This window comes from Megalops cyprinoides, chromosome 3 (genome assembly GCF_013368585.1).
Source record: "Megalops cyprinoides isolate fMegCyp1 chromosome 3, fMegCyp1.pri, whole genome shotgun sequence".
In the NCBI taxonomy this organism is placed as follows: Eukaryota; Metazoa; Chordata; class Actinopteri; order Elopiformes; family Megalopidae; genus Megalops; species Megalops cyprinoides.
The window spans coordinates 36,198,221-36,219,476 of record NC_050585.1 but is presented as its reverse complement, the minus strand read 5'-3'; the positions used below and the strand labels follow the sequence as shown (position 1 = coordinate 36,219,476).

Sequence of the window (21,256 nt, the reverse complement as noted above, 5' to 3'; positions counted from 1 at the left end):
GCATTACGTGTGCAGTTTTTTACCAAGCACGTTTTAAATAATGTACTCACCAGGGTTTGTGTACACTGGTATGAAATCAGATGTGCAAGACATCTCTGGTCACAGATGCAGATTTTTGTAAATGTTCTTTGTCAGCAGTTTTATTGTGATAAAAGAAAATATATATTGACAGTGGAAAATACAAGTTTTAGAAAAAAAAATTGTCCTGTGTGGTCTCACTTCTGGGGCTTGACGCTGAGAATGACCGTATCTATCAGCTTGCTGACCTCACGATGCCGCGTCATAGCTCGACTGATGCAGTCCTGAAGTTTCTCACCAGACAGCGAAGTTCCACCTGAGAGAAGGAGAGTCTGTTTTCATGGTGACACTCCACCCAGACCAAAGCCACTTTGTATACAGTCCAATAAAAAAAGCAACTTCCAGTTGAGATCTTTACATTTAAATAAGGACTTACAGTAATAGTTTCTAAAGCAGCTTTTAACCCAGACACCATTACTACTGGGAAGGACCTTGTTTTTCAGCCCTGCCTTAGGTTTACAAATGTCTTATTGCTAATGTCATCTGAAGACTGCATGTTAAGCTTACCCGGTTTGTGGAGTGTGCACAGTCTGTCGTCCTCATCCGTTACCACTGTCATCATGGATGTCGATAAGCTCTCTTCCTCAGAAGTGGGATCCACGATGACAATGGAGCTACATACGGGGAAAACAGAGGTCCATGTATGTAAATATTCAAGTCTGTCATTTTCCTCTTTGTAACATGAAGAGCTTGCAGGATGTAATTATGATAAGGCCATTTTCAAACTGTACAACAGATAAATGGCGAGGAAAATATAATGCGGGAGCTATTCAAAATGATTTTAATATTTCAGCTTTATATCAATGTTTTAACCTCTGGATTAATCACCATGTTTGAAATTTCACAAATGAGAATTCTTACACAAGGTGCTTCTAACAAATCAGCTCTAATACTACTCCTGCTCTACTACTAATACTACACAAATCATGTGATCCATCTAGAAATGGGACATACTCATCAAATACAGCAAATGATGAGCCAATTGGATGTTTAGAAATGTTCAGGTGCTGCTTCTTCTGTAGGTTCACTTCTGCCAGGTCTGTTTCTTTGTTTATGGTAACTTCTGGAAGTTGTACTGCAAGGAGAAATGATACAACAAATCAGATACACATCAAATGTTTGACATCAAAAAACTGACATCACACTTTGAACATTTGGTATTGTTTACCATTCTTTAGAGCTGCCAACAGGGCGATGAGGGAAGCATCCAACAAGTTCCCATCATAGTCGAGGCACATAATGTCACAGTACAGCACCCAGCAGAGCTATGACATGAAAACACCATACTTAATTGCTGGTAAACTTTTTGTAAACCAACATACATCCAAAAAAGAGAATGATTTTTTCCACATTGAGGAAATTAAAATATTTTCCTAAGAACAGCACTTACCTTTCCTTTTTCAATGCATATATCTTCTTTCTTTATCACCTCAGAACTACAACATGAACAGACTGATTAAATCCAGACACATACTGTTAACACTATACTTGAATAAAATAGGAATCATTTAGTTTCTGTGACTGCAGGATACACCAACAACAGTATAACAAAGTACTGTATTGCACTGGCATGTAGTGACTATAAATGAAGCATGCATGGGTCAGTGGAAGGGAGGAGATACCTCTCGATGACATCTGCGATGAACTGGCTAGCAGCCTGTGCTTGTTCCCCTGGGGGACCTGGACGGAACCTGGAGGAGCACAATGGTGGCAGGTCCACATTGGGCACTGAAATAGGTTAGAGGAACAGCCTATTAAAAGAGATAACCTTCTGCATTAAACAAGCGTATAAATTATTTTTTTTAAAAAAATGATTTACCTATATAACCTTTGTTGGGTGCATCAGCTGGTGGAGATGCCAATTCCTACAAGCAAAGCAGGCAAAAGATGTTCAGACATGAATAAAAGTATTTTGACCACGCTGAAGGTTTGAATTGTGTAGGTTGCTGCCCTTAAATCGTGATGAGAATCGCTGCACTGTAGTTTATTGTACCCCTTTGATGCCACAAATGGCAGTGGTGTTCCCGATCTTCACTAAGGCTGAGCCGTCAGCAGTCGATATGGAGCCTAGGTGGAAGGTGAAAGTGTCAAGGGCAGATGAAATGTATGCAATCATGCAAAATCAATGTGCACTATACATGTAATGAAAACTAAATTCCAAGTGGCTGTCGACGCATAAATCCTAATTTAACCTACAAAATCCACCCATCCTTGAGGGTGGTGTGCAGTTCACGACACGGTCGGTTAACATCTTAAATAATTATGTACACAGTAAAGCTTCAAAATCACTGTGACTCACCTATATTCAGAGTTGTTGTTCTGAATTCGCCAAGTTCTCTTCCGTCTGGCCGGCAGTTCTCTTTCTATAGACAGAACGAACGAATACTTTGTTCAACAAGAATTGCTATATGACCCACTAAGCCACCTGCGCCTAATGCAATTTAGCTAGCTAGCTGATACGGTTCCGAAAACCTGACGTTGGATCATGAATGAATAAAGAACACTATCACCTACCAGAAAACTCCTGTGGTACTCTAGGGGCTCTGCAGTTCTGGAAAACAGTTTGAAATACAGCTATTACAACTTACATTACATCATAAATTGCGTTCTGTTTCATTGATGAATGGAGGGCTGCTAGCTAAAATGAAATGAAATGCTGTTGGAACCACACGACAAAGGGATAAGAATACAGAGCAGCCACCGCGTGTTCAAACAGTTACAGACCGACAAATATTAATGTATCGAACTCCCGAACAGAGAAATTTGCAGCAAGAAAAGATTCCTCCCACACTTCCATGCTCACTCACTTAAATCCAGCCGCCATGCTGTTTTGACGCACCACGTGAAAACTGGGAAACTGACATTAAGACGGACGGAGGCAGTTTCGTTTTTTATGGAGTAATTAAAAATAACTGTTAATTTTTTTATTATGATGTGCACTTATTATATTTACATTTTTAAAAAAACGTATCATGTTTGTTTTTAATTTTACTAAAATACCTAGCTACAGAGATTTCTCGATAAACTGACATCACCAATAGAAAGTTAGCCAAATTTTGTATTTAAATTTTTCACAAGTATTAAAAACGATTATTGAGACGTTTATAATAAAGCTATTACTGTTAATTACTTAACGTGATTTTACTCTATCAAACTTAGCCAGCTAACTAGCAAACTATTTCTGTTTCAGGTCGTTGCCGTTTTCTATATATGATTTGTCCTCCTACTCCTAGCCAGCAGTGGCCGCAATCTTTATCTGCATCACTGCCATGTCGGATTACCCTCTTGTAAGCATTGTGGTGATGTGTTCTTTCTCTAAGCAAGGAAAGACTTCCGCGTAGGTGTTCCACTGTGAGTGGAAGTAAAGTTCAATGGAAGTACACATCAGCGATTGTTGAAGAAAACATGACATTTGTAACGATTTGATGTATCCAGATATTTCACTTAGTAGACCCTTGAATCCCGCTTTTTTCCCCCGTTTATGTTGTGTGAATGTGTAATCCGGTGCACCCCTCTAACTTGTTAGCTATCTGACTATATAGCACTTAAGACAGTTCTCGGGCTAGCTAGCTATATCTGGTTACTGACTCTGTAGATTTGGTGTCCTGTTCTGGGAATGGAGAATGGATTGTGGTTTATGTGAATTGATTCAGTGCCTCGCTGCTTTGGCCATCGTTGGTTTACTTGTGGTAAGTATGTTCTGCTTTAATGTTCTACTTAGCTAAGAAGTGGAGGCTATCCAGATAGCTTGTCAAGTCGGCTAGCTCGTACACCTGAGGTATTTCGATTTGTTTTGTGTGGTTGTTACTAGCCTAGCTAACTGTTAGCTAAATAACTAGCTACAGGATGTTCTGGTGGCTTGTTAGTTACGAGCTAACCGGGCTTTAGTAAAATGTAACTAGGATATGGCGGTGCAAGGGGAGATTTGAGTGGTAACGTTAATAATTGTATAATAACCGGAGGTAGTCTTATGATTGTAATTGGTGTTATTATTATTGTAGCGTGTTGTCTTGTGTTGTCATATTACAAAGTACGTCACAGATTTTTTTCCTTTTACGATTTTTTTTTCTTTCAGATTTTCCTAATTGCACATTTTAGTGCTTCTGGTATGGTTGATGTGAGACGCCATGAAAAGGAGAAATATTTCTTAACCGAGGATGGTGAGAAGGAGGCTTTTCCAAGTCTCCAGGACCCCCACTCCCGGGAGATTTCCGTGGTGGTGCCATCCTACAATGAAGAGCTCAGGTGTGAGTAATCTTTACACAGTCACTAAGTCCATTTAGTGATGGGTCTTTGTGGAAATGTTTGTGGAAACATGTTGCGTGTTTGTTTTATTATTCTCCTCATACAAGTAGCTGTGTTTCTCTTCGGATGTGTTTTTATGAGTTTAACCCCCTATAATTGGGTCAGACGGGTTTTAACTAGCACCTCACATTGCTGCCTAGCACCTTCAGGACCAATGTTATTATTGCGTTAACACAGCTGTTACTCATATGTACATACATATAGTCTTTTGATTCTGTTACATTTGCAAGAAAAGCAGAGATGAAGTGTAACATAAATGCTCCAGTCATGTAACCACAATTCTACACAGTTGTAGCTCTTTTGGAGATCAGTGGTGTGTACTTGTCTGTACACTGTGAAAGAACCAAATGATTGAGTCTGGCCTGTCTCTGTGTCATTTTAGTGCCTGTGATGATGGAAGAGACTATGGAGTATTTGGAGAGAAGACAGGTAAATCAGCCACTTTAGGATGAGACCTTTTCGTGATTGGCTCCCACAGATATAACAATTATGAGTGCCATTTGAAAATTCTGATCTCAAGGACAAGGAAACATAGTCCAGGAAACAAAAACCAAGTCATTACATAAAAGTCAATGACCCAACGGCACCAAAAACAAGGGCAAACTGTTTCTTTAATTCAAGTGATCAGAGTATACCTTTATGTGGATTCATACATGAAATATCTATGTTGATAAATTGTAGAAGCCATTTTTTTCATATTTTGAACAGAAGTTAATTGGTTTGTTACAGTGTGGTATGTGTAGCTCTTAAACCTCAAAGTGGTCACTGATGATTCATTACATTAAGTGACAACAAGGTGGCAGCATGTCCCTTATGTCATGGTGCAGTGAATTGGAATTTTGCTTTTGTTTTTGTTTTGCTTTGTGTAGAAGCAGCAGCCTTCCTTTACCTACGAAGTCATTGTGGTTGATGATGGAAGTAAGGATAAAACCACAGAGGTACTAAAGCAAAGCTTTCATACATTTATTTCATTTCAAGTCAAGCTGAAAAAATAGCCATTGCAATCTTAAATGTTTGATGTTGAAAGTATTTACATGCACTTTGTAAAGGCCTAAAGAAGGTAAAGTATTCAGTGCATTTTTTTATGTGTTAATTCATTTATGCTGCGTTTATAAGATGTGGATACATTTCAGTAGATGACTTTCCATGATTAAGATGGGGATCTACTAATGAGGCAAGAGATGCTCTGAAGAGAAATTGTAATATACTGGGAGATCTGTTGGCAATGTAATGAGTGATGTTCGGGGGAATTGTCCTCATGGCGGTTTCTTTCTGGAACTTAAGGTCGCCTTGAATTACACTAAGAGATACGGAGCTGACAAAGTGAGGGTACTGACACTGGTGAAGAACCGTGGCAAGGGCGGGGCTGTGCGGATGGTGAGTGCACTTGGTCTGGCCCTGATCCCAGTACAGTCAATGCCAGGCCTCACACGTGCTAATCTCTTATGTGATTCTGAACATTGTAAACTTGACATAGACTTAAAAATAGATTAATTCTTGTTTGGCAGGTATTGTTCCCTCAATTATGGTGCTTGTATCAGGAAAAAATCCTCTGGCTGTAGTGACCTATGGGGAGCTATAATGAACATTCAATACAGGACTTGACAACTTCCTGTATGTGTTCAGTACATAGGAATAGAATTAGATATGAAGGATTTGTACATACTGAGAATTTTGTTCAGGGATTACAGGAGTTTGCCTATAGTAAGATGGCAAAGTACATCTAAAATATGAAGCACCATATGCTGTTTTTGACATTCCCTAAAGAAAGTAAAGATCCTAAAGATTCCACTGTAGTTTGCATACAGACCAAAGCAGGTTTAAAGGTAGGAGAAGGTAGTTGGATGCTAATGAAGTGATTTTTTTTTGTTGTCTGGACAGGGCACTTTGAGCTCTCGGGGAAAGCTTGTCCTCATGGCAGATGCTGATGGTGCCACGAAATTTGCAGACATCGAGAAGGTGGAGGCAGGCCTGAGAGACATTAACCCAAAGCCGGTGGGGCATTGCATTTTGATTGTAATATGAATTTGATTTTGTTGTGTGGTTGTTGGCTGTATGCATAGGTTAATGAAGTGTTTGTCTTGCAGGAGAATATGGCCATCTCCTGTGGGTCCCGAGCCCACCTGGAGAAGGAATCTGTTGCACAGGTATTCCCTCTGCTTTTTGATAATGCTTTCTCCGTGCATAGATCCACCTGTACAACCTTCTGTATATGCTAGTGTTTCAGTATTCAAAGTTTATATAGATTTTTCGTAATATACAATAAATAAATTGCCTGAAGCACTTTATAACTGCTTTTCAACTTGCAGCCTGTCTGACATGTTGCCAATGAAAAACAAATGGCTGCTCAGCCATAGTAGAGTATGGATTTCCATTAGAGGAAACAATTCTCCTGAATTTGTGATGCCATCATTTCTTTGCAACTGCTTTTAGAATTTTTTTTTTTTTTTATTGACAACTAATAGCTCAGAGGGATGCATAGCCAACATGGCAAGTTGCCCTCGAGTTGTAAGTGAACCCCAGGTCTGACCCATTGTCCCTGTTTGCTCATCTCTGCCTGGGCTCTCCTCCTCCAGCGGTCAGTGTTTCGTACATTCCTGATGTACGGGTTCCACTTCCTGGTGTGGTTCTTCTGTGTGAAAGGCATCAGAGACACTCAGTGCGGATTCAAGCTCTTTACCCGCGAGGCTGCCTTAAAGACCTTCTCCTGCCTGCATGTTGAGCGCTGGTACGTGCCTGCAGGGCCCGTGGAAAGCCCCCCTGATCATGAGTGGCAAAGTTCTTGAGCATAGATGATGTATGGAGACAGATGAATGCTGTCCCAAGTACTTACTTCACACAAGGCACCCCCAAGCACAGTCTAGGAGAGTGTGACAGAGCTGGCCAATGCTCTACACATAAATTAATAGGAGTAAAACTTCTTTCTAAAGTAAAACTTTATAAAGTAAAACTTCATTTAAAAACCACACCCAAACATAGGAGAACCAGTCTACAGCCAACAGCATACAAAATGGCTTCCAAAAGTCTGAACCTCCTCTGTGTGGACACACACCTGTATATAACAAGCCTAATTAGGACACACCTATATATAACAAACCTACTTAGGACAGGTGTGACCAGTTAACTGGTTAACAGACAAACAAGACAACAAAACAATTAAACAATTATAACCAATTTAACAATTAGCATTTAAGATTTAGTCAATTGGGGGTGAAGAGCTGCTCCTTCACAGAGAGTGACCTGCTTGCCTGTCTTGCCAGTATCCTGCAATCCATCACAGTAGGACACTTAGGCAGTTTCACCTGCTGCTTGTGATTTTGCGGTTAGTTTTCCAAATCTTGAAATAGTTTGTTAAAGGATCAAGATTAATAAGCTTAATGTGTTTTAGTCATTCAGTATCCCAGTAATTTGGCATTACTGTCAAAAGCTTGGGGAAGCTTTGTCAGTATCATGGCTATAGGGGTAACTAGGTCCAAACATAATGTTAACCCTGCCAGCTGTATTTAAGAGCATGACCAGTGGCTCATGATTCCCTCCTAGGAAAAAAAATGTAAAAGATCATTATTCAATGAATATGTATTATGCACAGTCTGATTACATCAAAGTCAGATCATGCTAGTATTTCTTAGCATTGCATGTGAGTATGCTGTAGCTGTTCAGTATGCCAAAGACTGGGAAATGGACTGAGATGGTCAGCTACCTCTGCCACAGCCTCTCACAGATGGCTGCAACATTAGATACCTGGCAGGCGGTGATAGAGGGTGGTTTAATTTAGACTGTCATGTGCACGGGGCAGCAGGGACTTAGATTTCCATGGGCATTTTCTTCATAGTGACCAGGCTTCTCTCACACACTGGACAATGTCTTTGAGGGGAGAAATATAAACCAGTTTGGCACTGCAAGCAGTTTACCATTACACTTCGAAATTCAAACAATGAGAAACCAAAGGTCTCAATATTGTTATGCCGCAAAGATTTCCTCCATCGCACCCACACTGGGTTCATTCCCAGGGTATCCAGGACATCATGTCATGGTCTATCTTGTATTTATCAGTCAGATCCTCTCCAGTGTTCTTATGTGTGTCAATTCATGTTATTGCTTCTTTTCAGGGCATTTGATGTGGAACTCTTGTATATTGCCCAGTGCTTTAAAATACCCATAGCAGAGGTTGCTGTCAACTGGACAGAGATTGAAGGTGGGTTTTTGCTTTAAAAGATTACCTTCATGAAGAATTGCCAGGAATGACCTTCCATATGAAAACAATTGTTTACATTTGCCAGTCAGGAACATTTTATATGTAGGTTTAAGGTAATCTTAATTTTCCCTCAGTGTGGGAGTTGGATTATAGCTGTGACCTATGTTGTAATGTTTTGTACATACAAGCCTGAGGAGGCATATTTTATTCTTATATGAAAAAGGCTTGGCTCAAACAAGGTAAGGCAAGGCAAAGCAAAAATGACACTAAAGCTCCAAAAAGTCATACATACCTCTCTCCAAGATACCAATCCAAATTAGACTGGATTTACATAGAAGTGTTGCAACTGTGATTTTTTTTTTTTTTGTTTGTTTTTGTTTTTTTATTTCCCTCAAATTTTTGCTGTCTCGGTGAAGGGTTGGTTGGTCATTTACCGCCTGATATTATTAATTTATTTATTTTTGGATCATGTTTTCCAGGCTCCAAATTGGTTCCTTTTTGGAGCTGGCTACAGATGGGCAAGGATCTCATCTTCATCAGACTTCGTTACATCACCGGTGCCTGGAAACTGGAGTCCTCAAGAAAAGTAGACTAGCACGCACAGCTATGAATTTAGCTGGAGATTTGCAGAGAGAGAAGGGTTTGCATGTCTCCATGGTAACACACACTGATAATGCAATTATCACATACTGTATATTCTGTGTTTTATGTTACCTTTTTTACTGTGTCAAAGAGGAGAGACAGAAAGATAGAAAGCAGACATCACAGTGCTTTGTTACTAAGGGATCATGTTTTTATTTTATATCATGGTTTTGGTCAGGTGAAATGTAAATGCCATTCACTATGTAATTTCATCTAGACAGTGTACCTGTGTCTGATGTTTGACTGAAGAAGCACTGGATGACTTGAAATGAATTAAAAAATATATATGAATGAGTAAAGGATGGTTTGTGTTTCATTAAAACATAAGTGATGGATTAGTTGGCACATCATCATACTGTTTTGCTTTACTATGTTCAGTACTTGTGCCTAGTTTTGGAATCAGCCATTCCATTTCTTAGATTTTAATTTTTATAAAATAGCTGAAAACTCATTTGGCCAGGCGTCGCTTCCAGCCTGCACTCTGTTTAATTCACAATTTTACAGCAAAATTTATGGAAAATACCTGTCTAGTGTTTGAATACGTTATGTTTGAAATCAGCCCTTTGCAATGATTGTTGCTTTGTGCCTACCTAATCCAATATGTGCTGGACTACAACACTACTTGCTAACCACAATTATTAAGTAACGCCTATAATGTGCAATCAAACTGATCTGTATGCGATTACTCCAGGTAATGTCTCAGCAAATAACTTTTCCGCTTCCTCTAATTCAGACCTGAAGTGGAATTTTTGAGGGATTTTTTTCCCCCTAAAATACAACAAGCAAATTCTATACAACTGTGAAGTTTAATGGTAAACAAACTGCCTTGTTTATTAGAATTTTTTGCATATCAGGGGTAATAATGACAGGGCCCCAGTTTAAAAATAAAACGGTTTAAGAGAAATTATGTGGCTTGAATATGTGAAGTCCCATTGTAATTGACTGTTTCTTCTGCAATTTTGAGGTCTGCCAGAGACTCCAAACCTAATAATGTGGATGTTTTTGTGGGTTGCTGAATACCCTAGGGAGTACATCCTGTTTGTCCTCCTCTCCTGTCTGTCTCCCCGCCAGGAAGTCATTCTCTCTAACTCGCTCCCTCTCATACACGCTCTGCTTTTCTTTCTGTCTTGGAAACTCCTTAGTGGGTACAGTATGCATAAAGGCTTTTGATATGAAAAGCCAACAGTCGTTGTTCTGAATCAAAGTTTGGTGACAGTCACAATAGTAAATGTTCAGATCAACACAGACAGTAATCCACTCCCTTACATCCGAAGTGCAGGCGATCGCACACCTTGCTAAACGTAGGCATTTCAGCACCCCAGCGTTTCCTAATACTTCCAAAAACACAGCAGTGGAGCGTCTTCATCTCGGCATATAGTGTGATTTGATACGAGTTCTGAAATGGACGTACTCAATATTGAAAGCATTGTTACGTTCCTTTGCAGTTGCTGTAAACTGTGAAAATGTCAAACTCCTAGACTTTCTGTCGCCAGCCAGGCTTGCGTCATTAACTGGACTAGGCACTGCACTCGCGATCAAAATGTATCCATCCGCAATGAAAAGAACCTCACAAATACCCAAATCGATTTTCTTGCTGGCGTACTTCCAATAATTGGTGCAGCTTCAGCGTCGAGGGAATTACCCTGCCGCAACTGTAGAAACGCTGTTGGCGTGAAGTCGCATTTTAGTTCGCGAGGAATTTTTTTGTCAACTTGAGGAAAGGAGCAGGTACTGTAACTGAGCATCTGACATTCAGACAATCTGTCGAAATGAAGTCAGGACATATCTTGCTTTTCTCATTAACTAACCATCTCAAGTGTTTCGTGTATAAACATCTCGGTGCAAACAATAAATTCTTCAATCACCAAACATTGCAAATTCTAATAGAATTCGTAAATCAAAATCTAGTATAAATTTAATTAATCTGTAGGTATGTTGCGCAACCCCACAATGTCCATGGACATTCCAATCAAGCGACTTAGACAAGAAAGGTATCCATTACGCCCCGTTTCGCATCGCATTATTCATAAATAACCTTCGAACAATACACAAACTCAATCTGTCAGATGTTTGAAACTGAAAAACTATGTACTTAAAATAAGTACTCAAAATAAGTTACACAATAGAAAAACTTTAAGTGAAAGTTGAAATATAGTTGTCTTAACGCCACAAGCATTAGATTGCAATTTCTTAAGTAATTTCGGACCCCTTTGTCCGTATAAGCATGTAATGTTATAATGCTTTTTCTCGTAATTTTGTTGAATCATGTCTGAGGACACAGGAAAATCACCGTTTATATAATAATGTATTGAGCCATTTCCTATTGTTGTAAACATTCCACAAAACAGGTGCGCTTGTATTGTCCCTTATTTCCCCCTGTGTCTTAGAAATAAGTCGATATGTGTTTTCAGCGATATGAAATAAAGGAGAATCTGCGCTCCCCGTGTCCGAAGCAGATAATATTAATTAGTTGAGACTCGTGTCTCGTCCTCTTTTGGATGAGCACACCGCGTCTGTGATCCTGGGAAAGTTCCAGCGCAGCGGATGGATTCCGCACGAAGGCGCTGAGGCTCCAGCCTGACTGACGCCGGGGTTGTGCTGTTGCTCCGGCTCCTTGCAAACATACGCTCCACACCTCCACAGCACAAACAGCAGAGGGATACCCACAACTACAACAGAAGTGTCTGCTGGTCCAAACAAAGGTAAGAAATAAGAACGTGAAGGGTACATGCTCTGAACAATTTCTCCATCACTTGCTGCATATTTATGGTGAAACACAGGTTGATTGCCATTTCATCTATTTTTAATTGTGTTCACTTTAATTGTTTTTCAACCAGTTATGTATTTGTGGGAATCTGACCGGGTGAAAATATCATCTCAGCGTAGCAATTGCTCTTCCTTTTCCATCTCCTTATTTTAAATGACTTTCCTAATGTGGTGTTATAATTGGTCAATATAGGTTAATTTTCTTAAATGATCTACTATTCCATTCGGATGTAAGGTGGCAAACAGTGTTTTTGGTTGGTAAAAATTTCTTAATAAATATAATGTGGGTTTGAATGAAGTGCATTTTTTGGAAGGGAAGCACCACGCAGAGTGTGACAGGATCATTACCTAAGGTGTTCTATGCCGCAGGGGTTAGGACCTCAATACTGTTAAACAAAAAAAGTATGCGCTCGGGTTAGCGAAAGGAAACGTGTCTGTTTATTTTGCTGGGGGTGTCCGATAATAAAGCATTAGGTGATTAAGCCTATCTGACTCGGTAGACTGAGTGACGCCAGTCTCATAAAAGACAAAATGAGAACGAACAAAAGTATTGATGCCGCATTGAAGTGAACGCCTGTTTTCATTTGGTGCCAAGAAAGGAGGGCTTTGTAGTTATGACTTGCTATTTGTGGGACAAAATCTATCCTTTTCAAAACACTCCATAGCTACCAGTCATTTATTTCAGGCCCTCTCTATTTTTAGCGAGAATAGAATTATTTTAGCTGCAGTTTTACGGTAAGTTAACGCAACAGCAGTTTTGCTTTTCGTTTCCTGAGCCTCTGAAGAGCGGCCCTGGAGTCACAGGACTTAACCCACGTGCCAAAATTACAGTCGAGGTCTGCGTGCTTCACATATCCAGTAGTTTTGTATGGTCGTTGCCATTTTCGAGGGAATTATGGGCCAAACAGCATGCAGTGCACATTTTGGGTAGCAGAAATCACAACAGTGAAATGAGAGGAACCCCAAGTTATCAAATCCTGTGGACGTCTAATTTGAAGCGGCAGGCAATAACCAGTGGTGTCTTTTTTATAAGAGGCTGTTAGCCTCCTGACATTGATGTTGACAGTTTTAGAACGTATGATGGCGGAATGTTGATCTCTGTCTGCGAGGAGGAAGACCAGCAGTCTGTCTTATGTCAGCTGTGGTGTAGTTAACGGAGGCTCGGCCAGTTTTCCTCCATAATACAATGTGTTGAGGCAGCAGGGGGGGTCATTTTATTGCTAAATCCTACCAGACCATAACTAATTGTGGTAATCCAGCAGTGCCATGATATTCATGCCACACAACGTTGAGTATTCCATCTGATGAAACCAACAAGAGTCTTGGAAATACAATGATGACACGGCACATGGAATAAAGACCACTAGCCAAGCTCTCGACGGGTTAAGGACTTCCCATCCACCCCAATAATTCCTACATAGTCCTAGTGACAACATGATTTTCAGAATTTGGAGTTGGTCATATTTGCATGTGCAGTTATTTGTGTCAAGGGCTCCAAACAGGTTGCCCCTTAATTAAGTTAATTCAAGTTGTATGTCTGTTTAACCTTTGGTGGGTTGTACTTGAGTTATCCTTTGGAATCTGACTCTCAAAACCATCTCCTGTTTATCTCAACAGATGATAGAAACCTTATCTGGACATCTGGCTGCTTAAGAAAATCATTCCCCGGTCCAGAGGCTCAGGTTCCTGCAGCACCAGATACCACAGTGACAGAGTGTATTTGCTTTGTAGTGGCGTGCTTCCAGATTTCCACTGAAGCATCCGCTCTTCTGCGTAGCAGCACAGCCCTGCAAATCCAGCTCCTATTTGCACTGAGTCACCGCTCCCCACCCCCGCCTTGTCATCTCCCCGCCCTGTCTGCCCCGATGCACTCCACCACCTCCATCACCTCCCTCTTCTCCTTCACCAGCCCAGCTGTGAAGAGGCTACTGGGGTGGAAGCAGGGGGACGAGGAGGAGAAATGGGCAGAGAAGGCCGTGGACTCCCTGGTGAAGAAACTGAAGAAGAAGAAAGGGGCCATGGAGGAGCTGGAGCGGGCGCTGAGCTGCCCGGGGCAGCCCAGCAAGTGCGTGACCATCCCCCGGTCGCTGGACGGGCGCCTCCAGGTGTCACACCGCAAGGGCCTGCCCCACGTCATCTACTGCCGCGTGTGGCGCTGGCCTGACCTGCAGTCCCACCACGAGCTCAAGGCCCTGGACTGCTGCGAGTTTCCCTTCGGCTCCAAGCAGAAGGACATCTGCATCAACCCCTACCACTACCGTCGGGTGGAAACGCCAGGTGCAAACTACTTGCTTATTTTTGGTTGTGTGCTCATTATTATGTGCCAAAAGGCCTGAAAGGTTATGTCCTGCCAGCTGGAGTTGAGTAACAGCAATGCAAATTAATTTCAGTCATCAAAATGATGACTAAAAAAAAATCCATTACTCATCAATAAGGCAGTATGACTCATGGGGAAAAACAGTGGGAAAGTCATTGGCTACAGTGCATTATTTTTATTCAACCATCCTGCAGCCTTCACCAGAAAATATTCAGGTCTCAAAGACTGAGAGGTGCCCTTCAAAACCCAAACAGCAAAGTCAGAGTTTCAAATTTCATACACTAAGGAATATGGCTAACTGCATTTGCCTCAACGCAAGAATCAATACATTGGATCTGTGACATGTTTTAGGCTGTATGTATCTAGGGATTAAAGTGTTGATCGCAGCTTGGTCTTTAGCTGGAGGATACATCAGTTCTGTTAGGAGGTCAGTTTTTCAGGAGCCCAGGTTTTAACCAGCTGTGTCTGTTTCGTTTTCAGTCCTGCCCCCTGTGCTGGTCCCACGTCACAGTGAGTTCAACCCCCAGCACAGCCTGCTGGCGAAGTTCCGAAATGCTTCCCTACACAACGAGCCCCTCATGCCCCAGAACGCCACCTTTCCCGACTCCTTCCCACCATTGCCCTGCAACTCCTTCTCCTCCTCACCTACCGGCTCTTTCACCCAGTCTCCCAGCACTGTCAGCTACCCCAACTCCCCCAGCAGTGCGGCTGAACCAGGGAGCCCCTACCAGATGACAGGTACTTGGTTGGAGGTAGGATGTAATGAGCCAGGTAGCCACAGGCATGTGGTGTTATGATATAGGGTAGGGCCTTGTAGTCCAAAGGTTGCAGGTTTGTTTCTCTGGTAGGGAATTGCCATCCTACCCCTGAGCAAGGTAATTTAGTCAAATTGCTTAAGTAAATGTCCCCGCATGTAAGCCTATTGATGTGTGATGATAGAAGTATGCAGCATACTTATGAAGTTACTCTTCATAAGGGCATATGCTAAGCTGGTAATGTCAGAGCAGTTAGTATTTTGACGTATTGGGGTTCTGCTCATCCGGGAAGATCACCAGCCGTAGACAGAGTAAGAAATGCTGGTGCTTGTGGTTTTGTTAATCTGATATGGCTAGAACAAAACAAAAAGAGAGCAGCAATTGGTGCTGATTGTATGCAGATCAGGCATGCCCCAGAGGGTGTAAATGCATGACTCTGTTTCAAGTGAGCCTTCGATGATGAGTGAAGACTGTGCCCTATAGCGACGAGTCATCCCCGGAAGCATAAACAAGGATGAACGGGGTGACTGTGTGCTGTTGCCTGGTACACTTATTGTTTTTGAAGTCTCCCTGCTCAGCGGTGCACTGCTCTCTAGTGTCTGTGCTGTACTGAATGCTGAGCTACAGCTCAATCTGGTGTCCATTAATTTGTACAACGTGCAGGTCATGCAGTTATTTTCACTTTGTCCATCAGCATCTTCAGCCTATTTGTAGTCCCTGTTCAGTTTTTTTATTATTTCCTGCCATTGAATTGCCATCCTGTGAAATCTCCATGTCCTACAGATAGTTCACTAATTTTTCATTAATCCACTGGATTTATCTTCAACCGACTGCTTAACTAATTTAATAAGAACTATCAGCATATTCATCCAAGGAGTGTTGGCCTTGCTTGCTATATTTACACAGGTAACAGAAAAATAATAGTCTTGGTATCCAATATCTAGTATAATGAGCTGTGTCTTGAGCACCAGCAGCCAAATAACTGACACTGAAGTCATTTGACAACATAATATAAACACACCTACTTCTGAATTGCCTGGGCTCTACGCCAGTACACTTTCGGAAGCCACCATCATTTTGCTGTGGAAACAACTTGGACTCACCTCAGAAACTGCTGACCTACTACTAATGTGGGTCACTAGAAACACTCCTTCAGAGGCAGCAATAAATTCAGTGCAAAACTGACCTCTGCACTCTTGTGCACTTCTGCTTCACAGCTCTTCATGTCCCATGGGAACGGCGTAATTGCACTGACCAGACAGAGACATTTCTTTTGGGTCATTGTGCATTTTTTCTCCTCAAGTGCCCAAAGACCTTGGTTGTTAAGAAAAAATAAGAAAGATAACAGGGTTAACTGGGGACCCAGCGGCGGGGGCGGTGCCCTGATGGGAGTCATGTTTGTGTCATGTGAAAAGCGCAGTTCATAGAGACCTATTGTCTCCCGGCAGCTGAGACCCCGCCCCCTCCATACAGCATGACGGAAACAGCCGCCGCCGAGGACGTGAAGCCAGGGGACTCTTCTAACCCCCACAAGCTCATCTTCTCCGCCCCCCACAGAGGTGAGGTGCCAGCATCTACAGCCTGCTCCTCATTACCAGCTGTAACCTTTCAACAGCTCCGCAGGGCAACATATAGTGACAGACTTTAGGGATCTTGCATGCTCCCTCTTGAACTCTGTGCGTCTGTGTAACCAGTTACTGTGTAGCACTGTGCCATAATCAGTGTTATGATAAAACCGTACATAACACCCAGTATTGGCACTGTTTAAAAGCCCATCACAGATGATCTAAAAATGAATCTGTTTTCTTGTGGCCCAGTACTTCTTTTGGGCTTAGTGCGCTTTCTGCCCTGGGTAGCAATCAGGTAACCTCTGCCTTGTGGTGTCCTACAGACCTACGGCCTGTGTGCTATGAGGAGCCGGAGTATTGGTGCTCGGTGGCATACTACGAGCTCAACAACAGGGTGGGGGAGACCTTCCATGCTTCCTCCCGCAGCATTCTCGTTGATGGCTTCACCGACCCCTCCAACAACAAGAACCGCTTCTGCCTCGGCCTGTTGTCCAACGTCAACCGCAACTCGACAATTGAGCACACGCGCAGGCACATTGGCAAAGGTGCACACTCTGTCTCTCTCCATTCTAATGGCAGACACTGGCCGTCAGTCTGACACTAGCAGAGAAAAACAGAAGAAGCTTTGTTTTCACAAAATTGTCTCCTCACCAGAATGCATGCTAAATAAAATATTAGTCACTAAGTTAAAAAAAAAACACGCACCAGCACTGTCTTTCACACCTCGAAGGGTATCCGATGGGAAGTCTTTTTTCTCTATCACCATTACATCAAATAGATTCATACATTCAAAAAACTGGGGCTTCCATGTAGCTCAGTCAGCAAGGTGAAAAAGTTTGAGAAAAAAATCAGGTTTTTCACATAGCTTGGCAATGTCACAGCAGCTTTGGGGGAGAAATACATCATCATCAAGGATACATGCTGTGGCAGAGTAATTGACACTTCCCAAGGCTTGTGAGAAATGGCTCTGTTTAGTTTCTTCCTGGGCCTCAGCAGAACAAAGGCAGCAACATTGAAATAAGCCAGACAGGGTGAGTTTATAAGTGCAGATACCACTAAGGTCCCTATTTGGCTCGTGATTCAAACAAAAGTTGCTTTTGTAAATAAAAATCAAACACATCCCCTGGTTTGTTGTACTGTTTCCGCCATGGAAAAAATGACCACTGTGTGCTGTTACTTGTGGCTTTAGCAATAAATCTGCGGAAGACACATTGAAATAATACATTCATTTGGAAGTGGAGATTGAAAATTGGGAAAAACCTTGTGGTTTTTTTGAGTCAGTCATGTTCAGACAAGAAAAGCAGTGAGGGAGACATGGTGCTTACCAAACTAACATATACAGAATTCCAATTTAAATTACAAGGTTTTGTTCAATATAGTTTTATATTATGGGATAGCAGCAGAAGCCCCTCCTCCGCACACACTAGTATTAACAAGTTCCTTCCCATGCCCCACCTCTCTTACAGGTGTGCACCTTTACTACGTGGGTGGAGAGGTGTACGCAGAGTGCCTGAGTGACAGCAGCATCTTCGTCCAGAGCCGCAACTGCAACTACCAGCACGGCTTCCACGCTACCACCGTCTGCAAGATCCCCAGTGGCTGCAGCCTCAAGATCTTCAACAACCAGCTGTTCGCCCAGCTGCTTTCCCAGTCCGTAAACCATGGCTTCGAGGTGGTCTACGAGCTGACCAAGATGTGTACCATACGCATGAGCTTTGTAAAGGTAACGAGAGGAGCAGAGGCCAGCCTGGTCCAGGCAATGAGGGTGGTGGGGGGGGCGGGGCAGGATGAGGTTTGCCACGGTCATTATGGTGGAATAGTTGTCTGCAAGTAATTTTGAATGGCCATAAACCCACTTAACAGGGTCATGGTAGAGCTGTGACAGTCATATGTAGGTCTATAGTGCAGTGTGGAGCAAAAACGTCGGTGTCAACCAGAGTGTCACGTTTTAAGGAGGCCCAAATAGAAAGTTTTACTGTGTGTTGCTGTGGGAAATGAATATGCTGTTATTCTGGTCCTGGACTTGTGCCTCATGCGGAAGGAGTGCCAAGGCACGCGGTGGTGATTTAATAAGTCTGTCACTCTCCACTTACTGCGTGTTCGACACAGGCCTTTGAAACAACGACCACATTCCAGCTGCCAGTCCAGTCCAAGTATTGACATTTGTTCAAATGTGTTCTGATGTTTTCCTTGTGTAATGTACGTATTTGTGTGACCTTCTTATATACAATTCTATACCATTGCTTGATAAGTCTCTCAGCATAAATTACTACATGTAAATGAATGCTGAGCTCCCAGCTCCCTGTCCTTAGTGTGGCAGCCCCCTAAAAACCTCAGCACACTCAGTCTGCCAAGAGATATGGTTTGGTTTTACGAGTATGAAAGAGAGTAACTGGAAACTTCCCTTGATAATTTAAGGATTTGTTTTCTACCCCTTCAAATGTCACTTTAATTTGTCCTTTTTTTGTTTTATCAGGGCAGGAGCAGATGGGTCTGATCAGTGTGTATCTGTGTGTCTGTGTCACCTCCTAGGGCTGGGGTGCGGAGTATCATCGCCAGGACGTCACTAGCACTCCCTGCTGGATCGAGATCCACCTGCACGGTCCTCTTCAGTGGCTGGACAAAGTCCTGACCCAGATGGGGTCTCCACACAACCCCATCTCCTCCGTGTCCTAACAGCTGACAAGTAACTGACACAGGGAACAGAAGGGCGGGGCAGGGAATCACCGGACACTAAAAAGAATGGGGTTCACAGGTCCCGCTGCTTCGATATCAATTGTAAATGCTCAAAGTACATTTCAATCTGTTGTTGTGCAGCTAAGTTGTAAGTGGAAGTGTTTTCTTTTTTATTTTACAGCATTCGCAGGTAGATCTGTATAATCCTTGACATGACACTCAAAACTATTAAAAATGGGAATTAACATGTTGGTACTAATTAAGTCTTATTAAGTACATTCATTTAATTTAGTTAACTAGTGTTTGTAATGTTTAGATCAGTACATATTAATCGGTCATTTAAAAAAAAAAGTCAAGTATGGTCTTCAGCTTGTGTGTTTTGTTTTGTTTTTTTTTTGGATAAAAATATATAGCCTTGCCTCTTTTCCAGTGTTTTAAAGCCTCTCCTTTTATTTCACCTGAAACATAAACTTTGCAGCATAGTGTAGCAAAAGTTTGCCCACAGAAGGCCCCATGCTGGAGGTGCTTGCTCACAGCCCTCTCTCCATCTGCCATGTAAAATGGACAGTTGCACTTAAAGAGGGGGAACCTGACTGCACTGGGGAAATCTTTATGGACTGTGCCGGCGCCTTCGATATGGGGCCTGCTGTATCTGCTGACTCAGTGAAAAGCAAAAGACAATAGCCATCTCTCTCAGGAAAATCTGGAGACCAGTGTTCAGAACAGGTTAATGGAGGAAGCTCTGCGACACAGCCATGACTAGTTCAATTTCCTTGTACTGTACTTTGTAATGGTAATACCTGCACTACAGGCTAGCAGTTGTCTTTTTGCTTTTTCCTTCCTAATTTGTAAGTAGCGTGTGGTTTCCTTTATTTCTAGTATGAATATATCCCACTAAACTTTTGTTTTAGCTCTTATAGTAGACTGATATATTGAACTTGTAATATTTCTTATCGGCAGAGAAAGAAGTTCTGTATGTCCTTACAGGCACTCTAAATGTATTGTTTCCAGGTCATTAAATAATAGCAACTTGGCTGGAAGAGGGTACTGAGGATGCAGATGGTCAATAATTATTCACGACAAACAGATTGCAGAGCACAGCACTAAGCCAGTATACATTTGTCTTTTAAATGGTTTAAACGTTTGCTTGTAGCCAAAAACACAAGTTTCTCCATTTCTAAGAATAGGCACAGCCTCAGACAGCATTAGAGAACAAAGCATTCCCAATGTCACAATCAGATGTTTTCTGTCTCACAAGTGTTTTCATACATCTGGCAGATACAGTAGTTTGGAATGAATTAAAAGATTTGCTGTCCATGTGTTCATATGGCAGGACAATGTGTGACCTGGTATTTGACCAGATGAGATGGGCCCAACAGTCCAGAGTACAACACAGGAGCAAGTGAGGCAATACTCTGTTTATTGCATATTTCAGAGGAGTTTTCAGGAAACAGGTTTATCCTAGTTCATGGCTGATACGCTTTATAAAGTGGCAGGCATCCTATGACATTGATAGGGGAGAGTAAAGCAACAACAACCTTACACTTGGGTAATCCAGTATCAATAAAAATTTTATTCTGCACTCACCTGCATATAATCAGTTTAGGACACACACAATATTGACAAGCCATGCAATACAGTACGACATAATTTTACATCAAATTTTTTTAAAAATAGTGTTCACACAAAAAAAAAACTAAAAAGCCTAAAAGCATCTTGGGACAACTGTTTCTTCTGAAAACCTGATCATTTAAACGGTCAGGAAAACTACCAACATTTTTATTTGTGAAGTTAAATATTTTCCTTCCCGATTCAAGGTCTGCCATATTATACTTAAGGAAATACCCTTTACAGAAGAAAAGTTAAAATAAATAAATTGAATTTACATAGACACATTAGTGAAATAATTTAAAATCAGTATGTTTACCTTAAAATACAAATTTGTTCATGAAAT

The 21,256-nt window shown here is 41.8% G+C and overlaps 3 protein-coding genes across 3 annotated transcripts; 2 read left to right on the top strand and 1 right to left on the bottom strand.

Moving 5' to 3' along the window:
- Nucleotides 1-169: 169 nt before the first annotated feature.
- Nucleotides 170-2,915, bottom strand: exosc8 (exosome component 8). The gene is made up of 11 exons (XM_036525029.1): nucleotides 2,886-2,915; nucleotides 2,593-2,629; nucleotides 2,378-2,441; nucleotides 2,072-2,145; nucleotides 1,898-1,943; nucleotides 1,701-1,806; nucleotides 1,469-1,514; nucleotides 1,247-1,343; nucleotides 1,033-1,153; nucleotides 586-692; nucleotides 170-334 (listed from the first exon to the last, which is right to left on the bottom strand). The coding sequence occupies exons 1-11, from the start codon at nucleotides 2,900-2,902 to the stop codon at nucleotides 216-218; spliced, it is 834 nt and encodes a 277-aa protein (XP_036380922.1). The 5' UTR covers nucleotides 2,903-2,915; the 3' UTR covers nucleotides 170-215.
- A 493-nt stretch (nucleotides 2,916-3,408) lies between these two features.
- On the top strand, nucleotides 3,409-9,472 carry alg5 (ALG5 dolichyl-phosphate beta-glucosyltransferase). Its single transcript, XM_036525106.1, has 10 exons — nucleotides 3,409-3,767; nucleotides 4,154-4,325; nucleotides 4,766-4,812; nucleotides 5,253-5,321; nucleotides 5,668-5,760; nucleotides 6,265-6,378; nucleotides 6,471-6,530; nucleotides 6,960-7,111; nucleotides 8,493-8,578; nucleotides 9,058-9,472. The coding sequence occupies exons 1-10, from the start codon at nucleotides 3,702-3,704 to the stop codon at nucleotides 9,171-9,173; spliced, it is 975 nt and encodes a 324-aa protein (XP_036380999.1). The 5' UTR covers nucleotides 3,409-3,701; the 3' UTR covers nucleotides 9,174-9,472.
- Nucleotides 9,473-11,800: 2,328 nt separating this feature from the next.
- On the top strand, nucleotides 11,801-20,310 carry smad9 (SMAD family member 9). The gene is made up of 7 exons (XM_036524857.1): nucleotides 11,801-11,922; nucleotides 13,604-14,263; nucleotides 14,784-15,041; nucleotides 16,507-16,617; nucleotides 16,950-17,171; nucleotides 18,093-18,349; nucleotides 19,159-20,310. Exons 2-7 carry the CDS (start codon nucleotides 13,852-13,854, stop codon nucleotides 19,300-19,302), a joined length of 1,404 nt encoding a protein of 467 aa, XP_036380750.1. The 5' UTR covers nucleotides 11,801-11,922; nucleotides 13,604-13,851; the 3' UTR covers nucleotides 19,303-20,310.
- The last annotated feature ends 946 nt before the right edge of the window (nucleotides 20,311-21,256 follow it).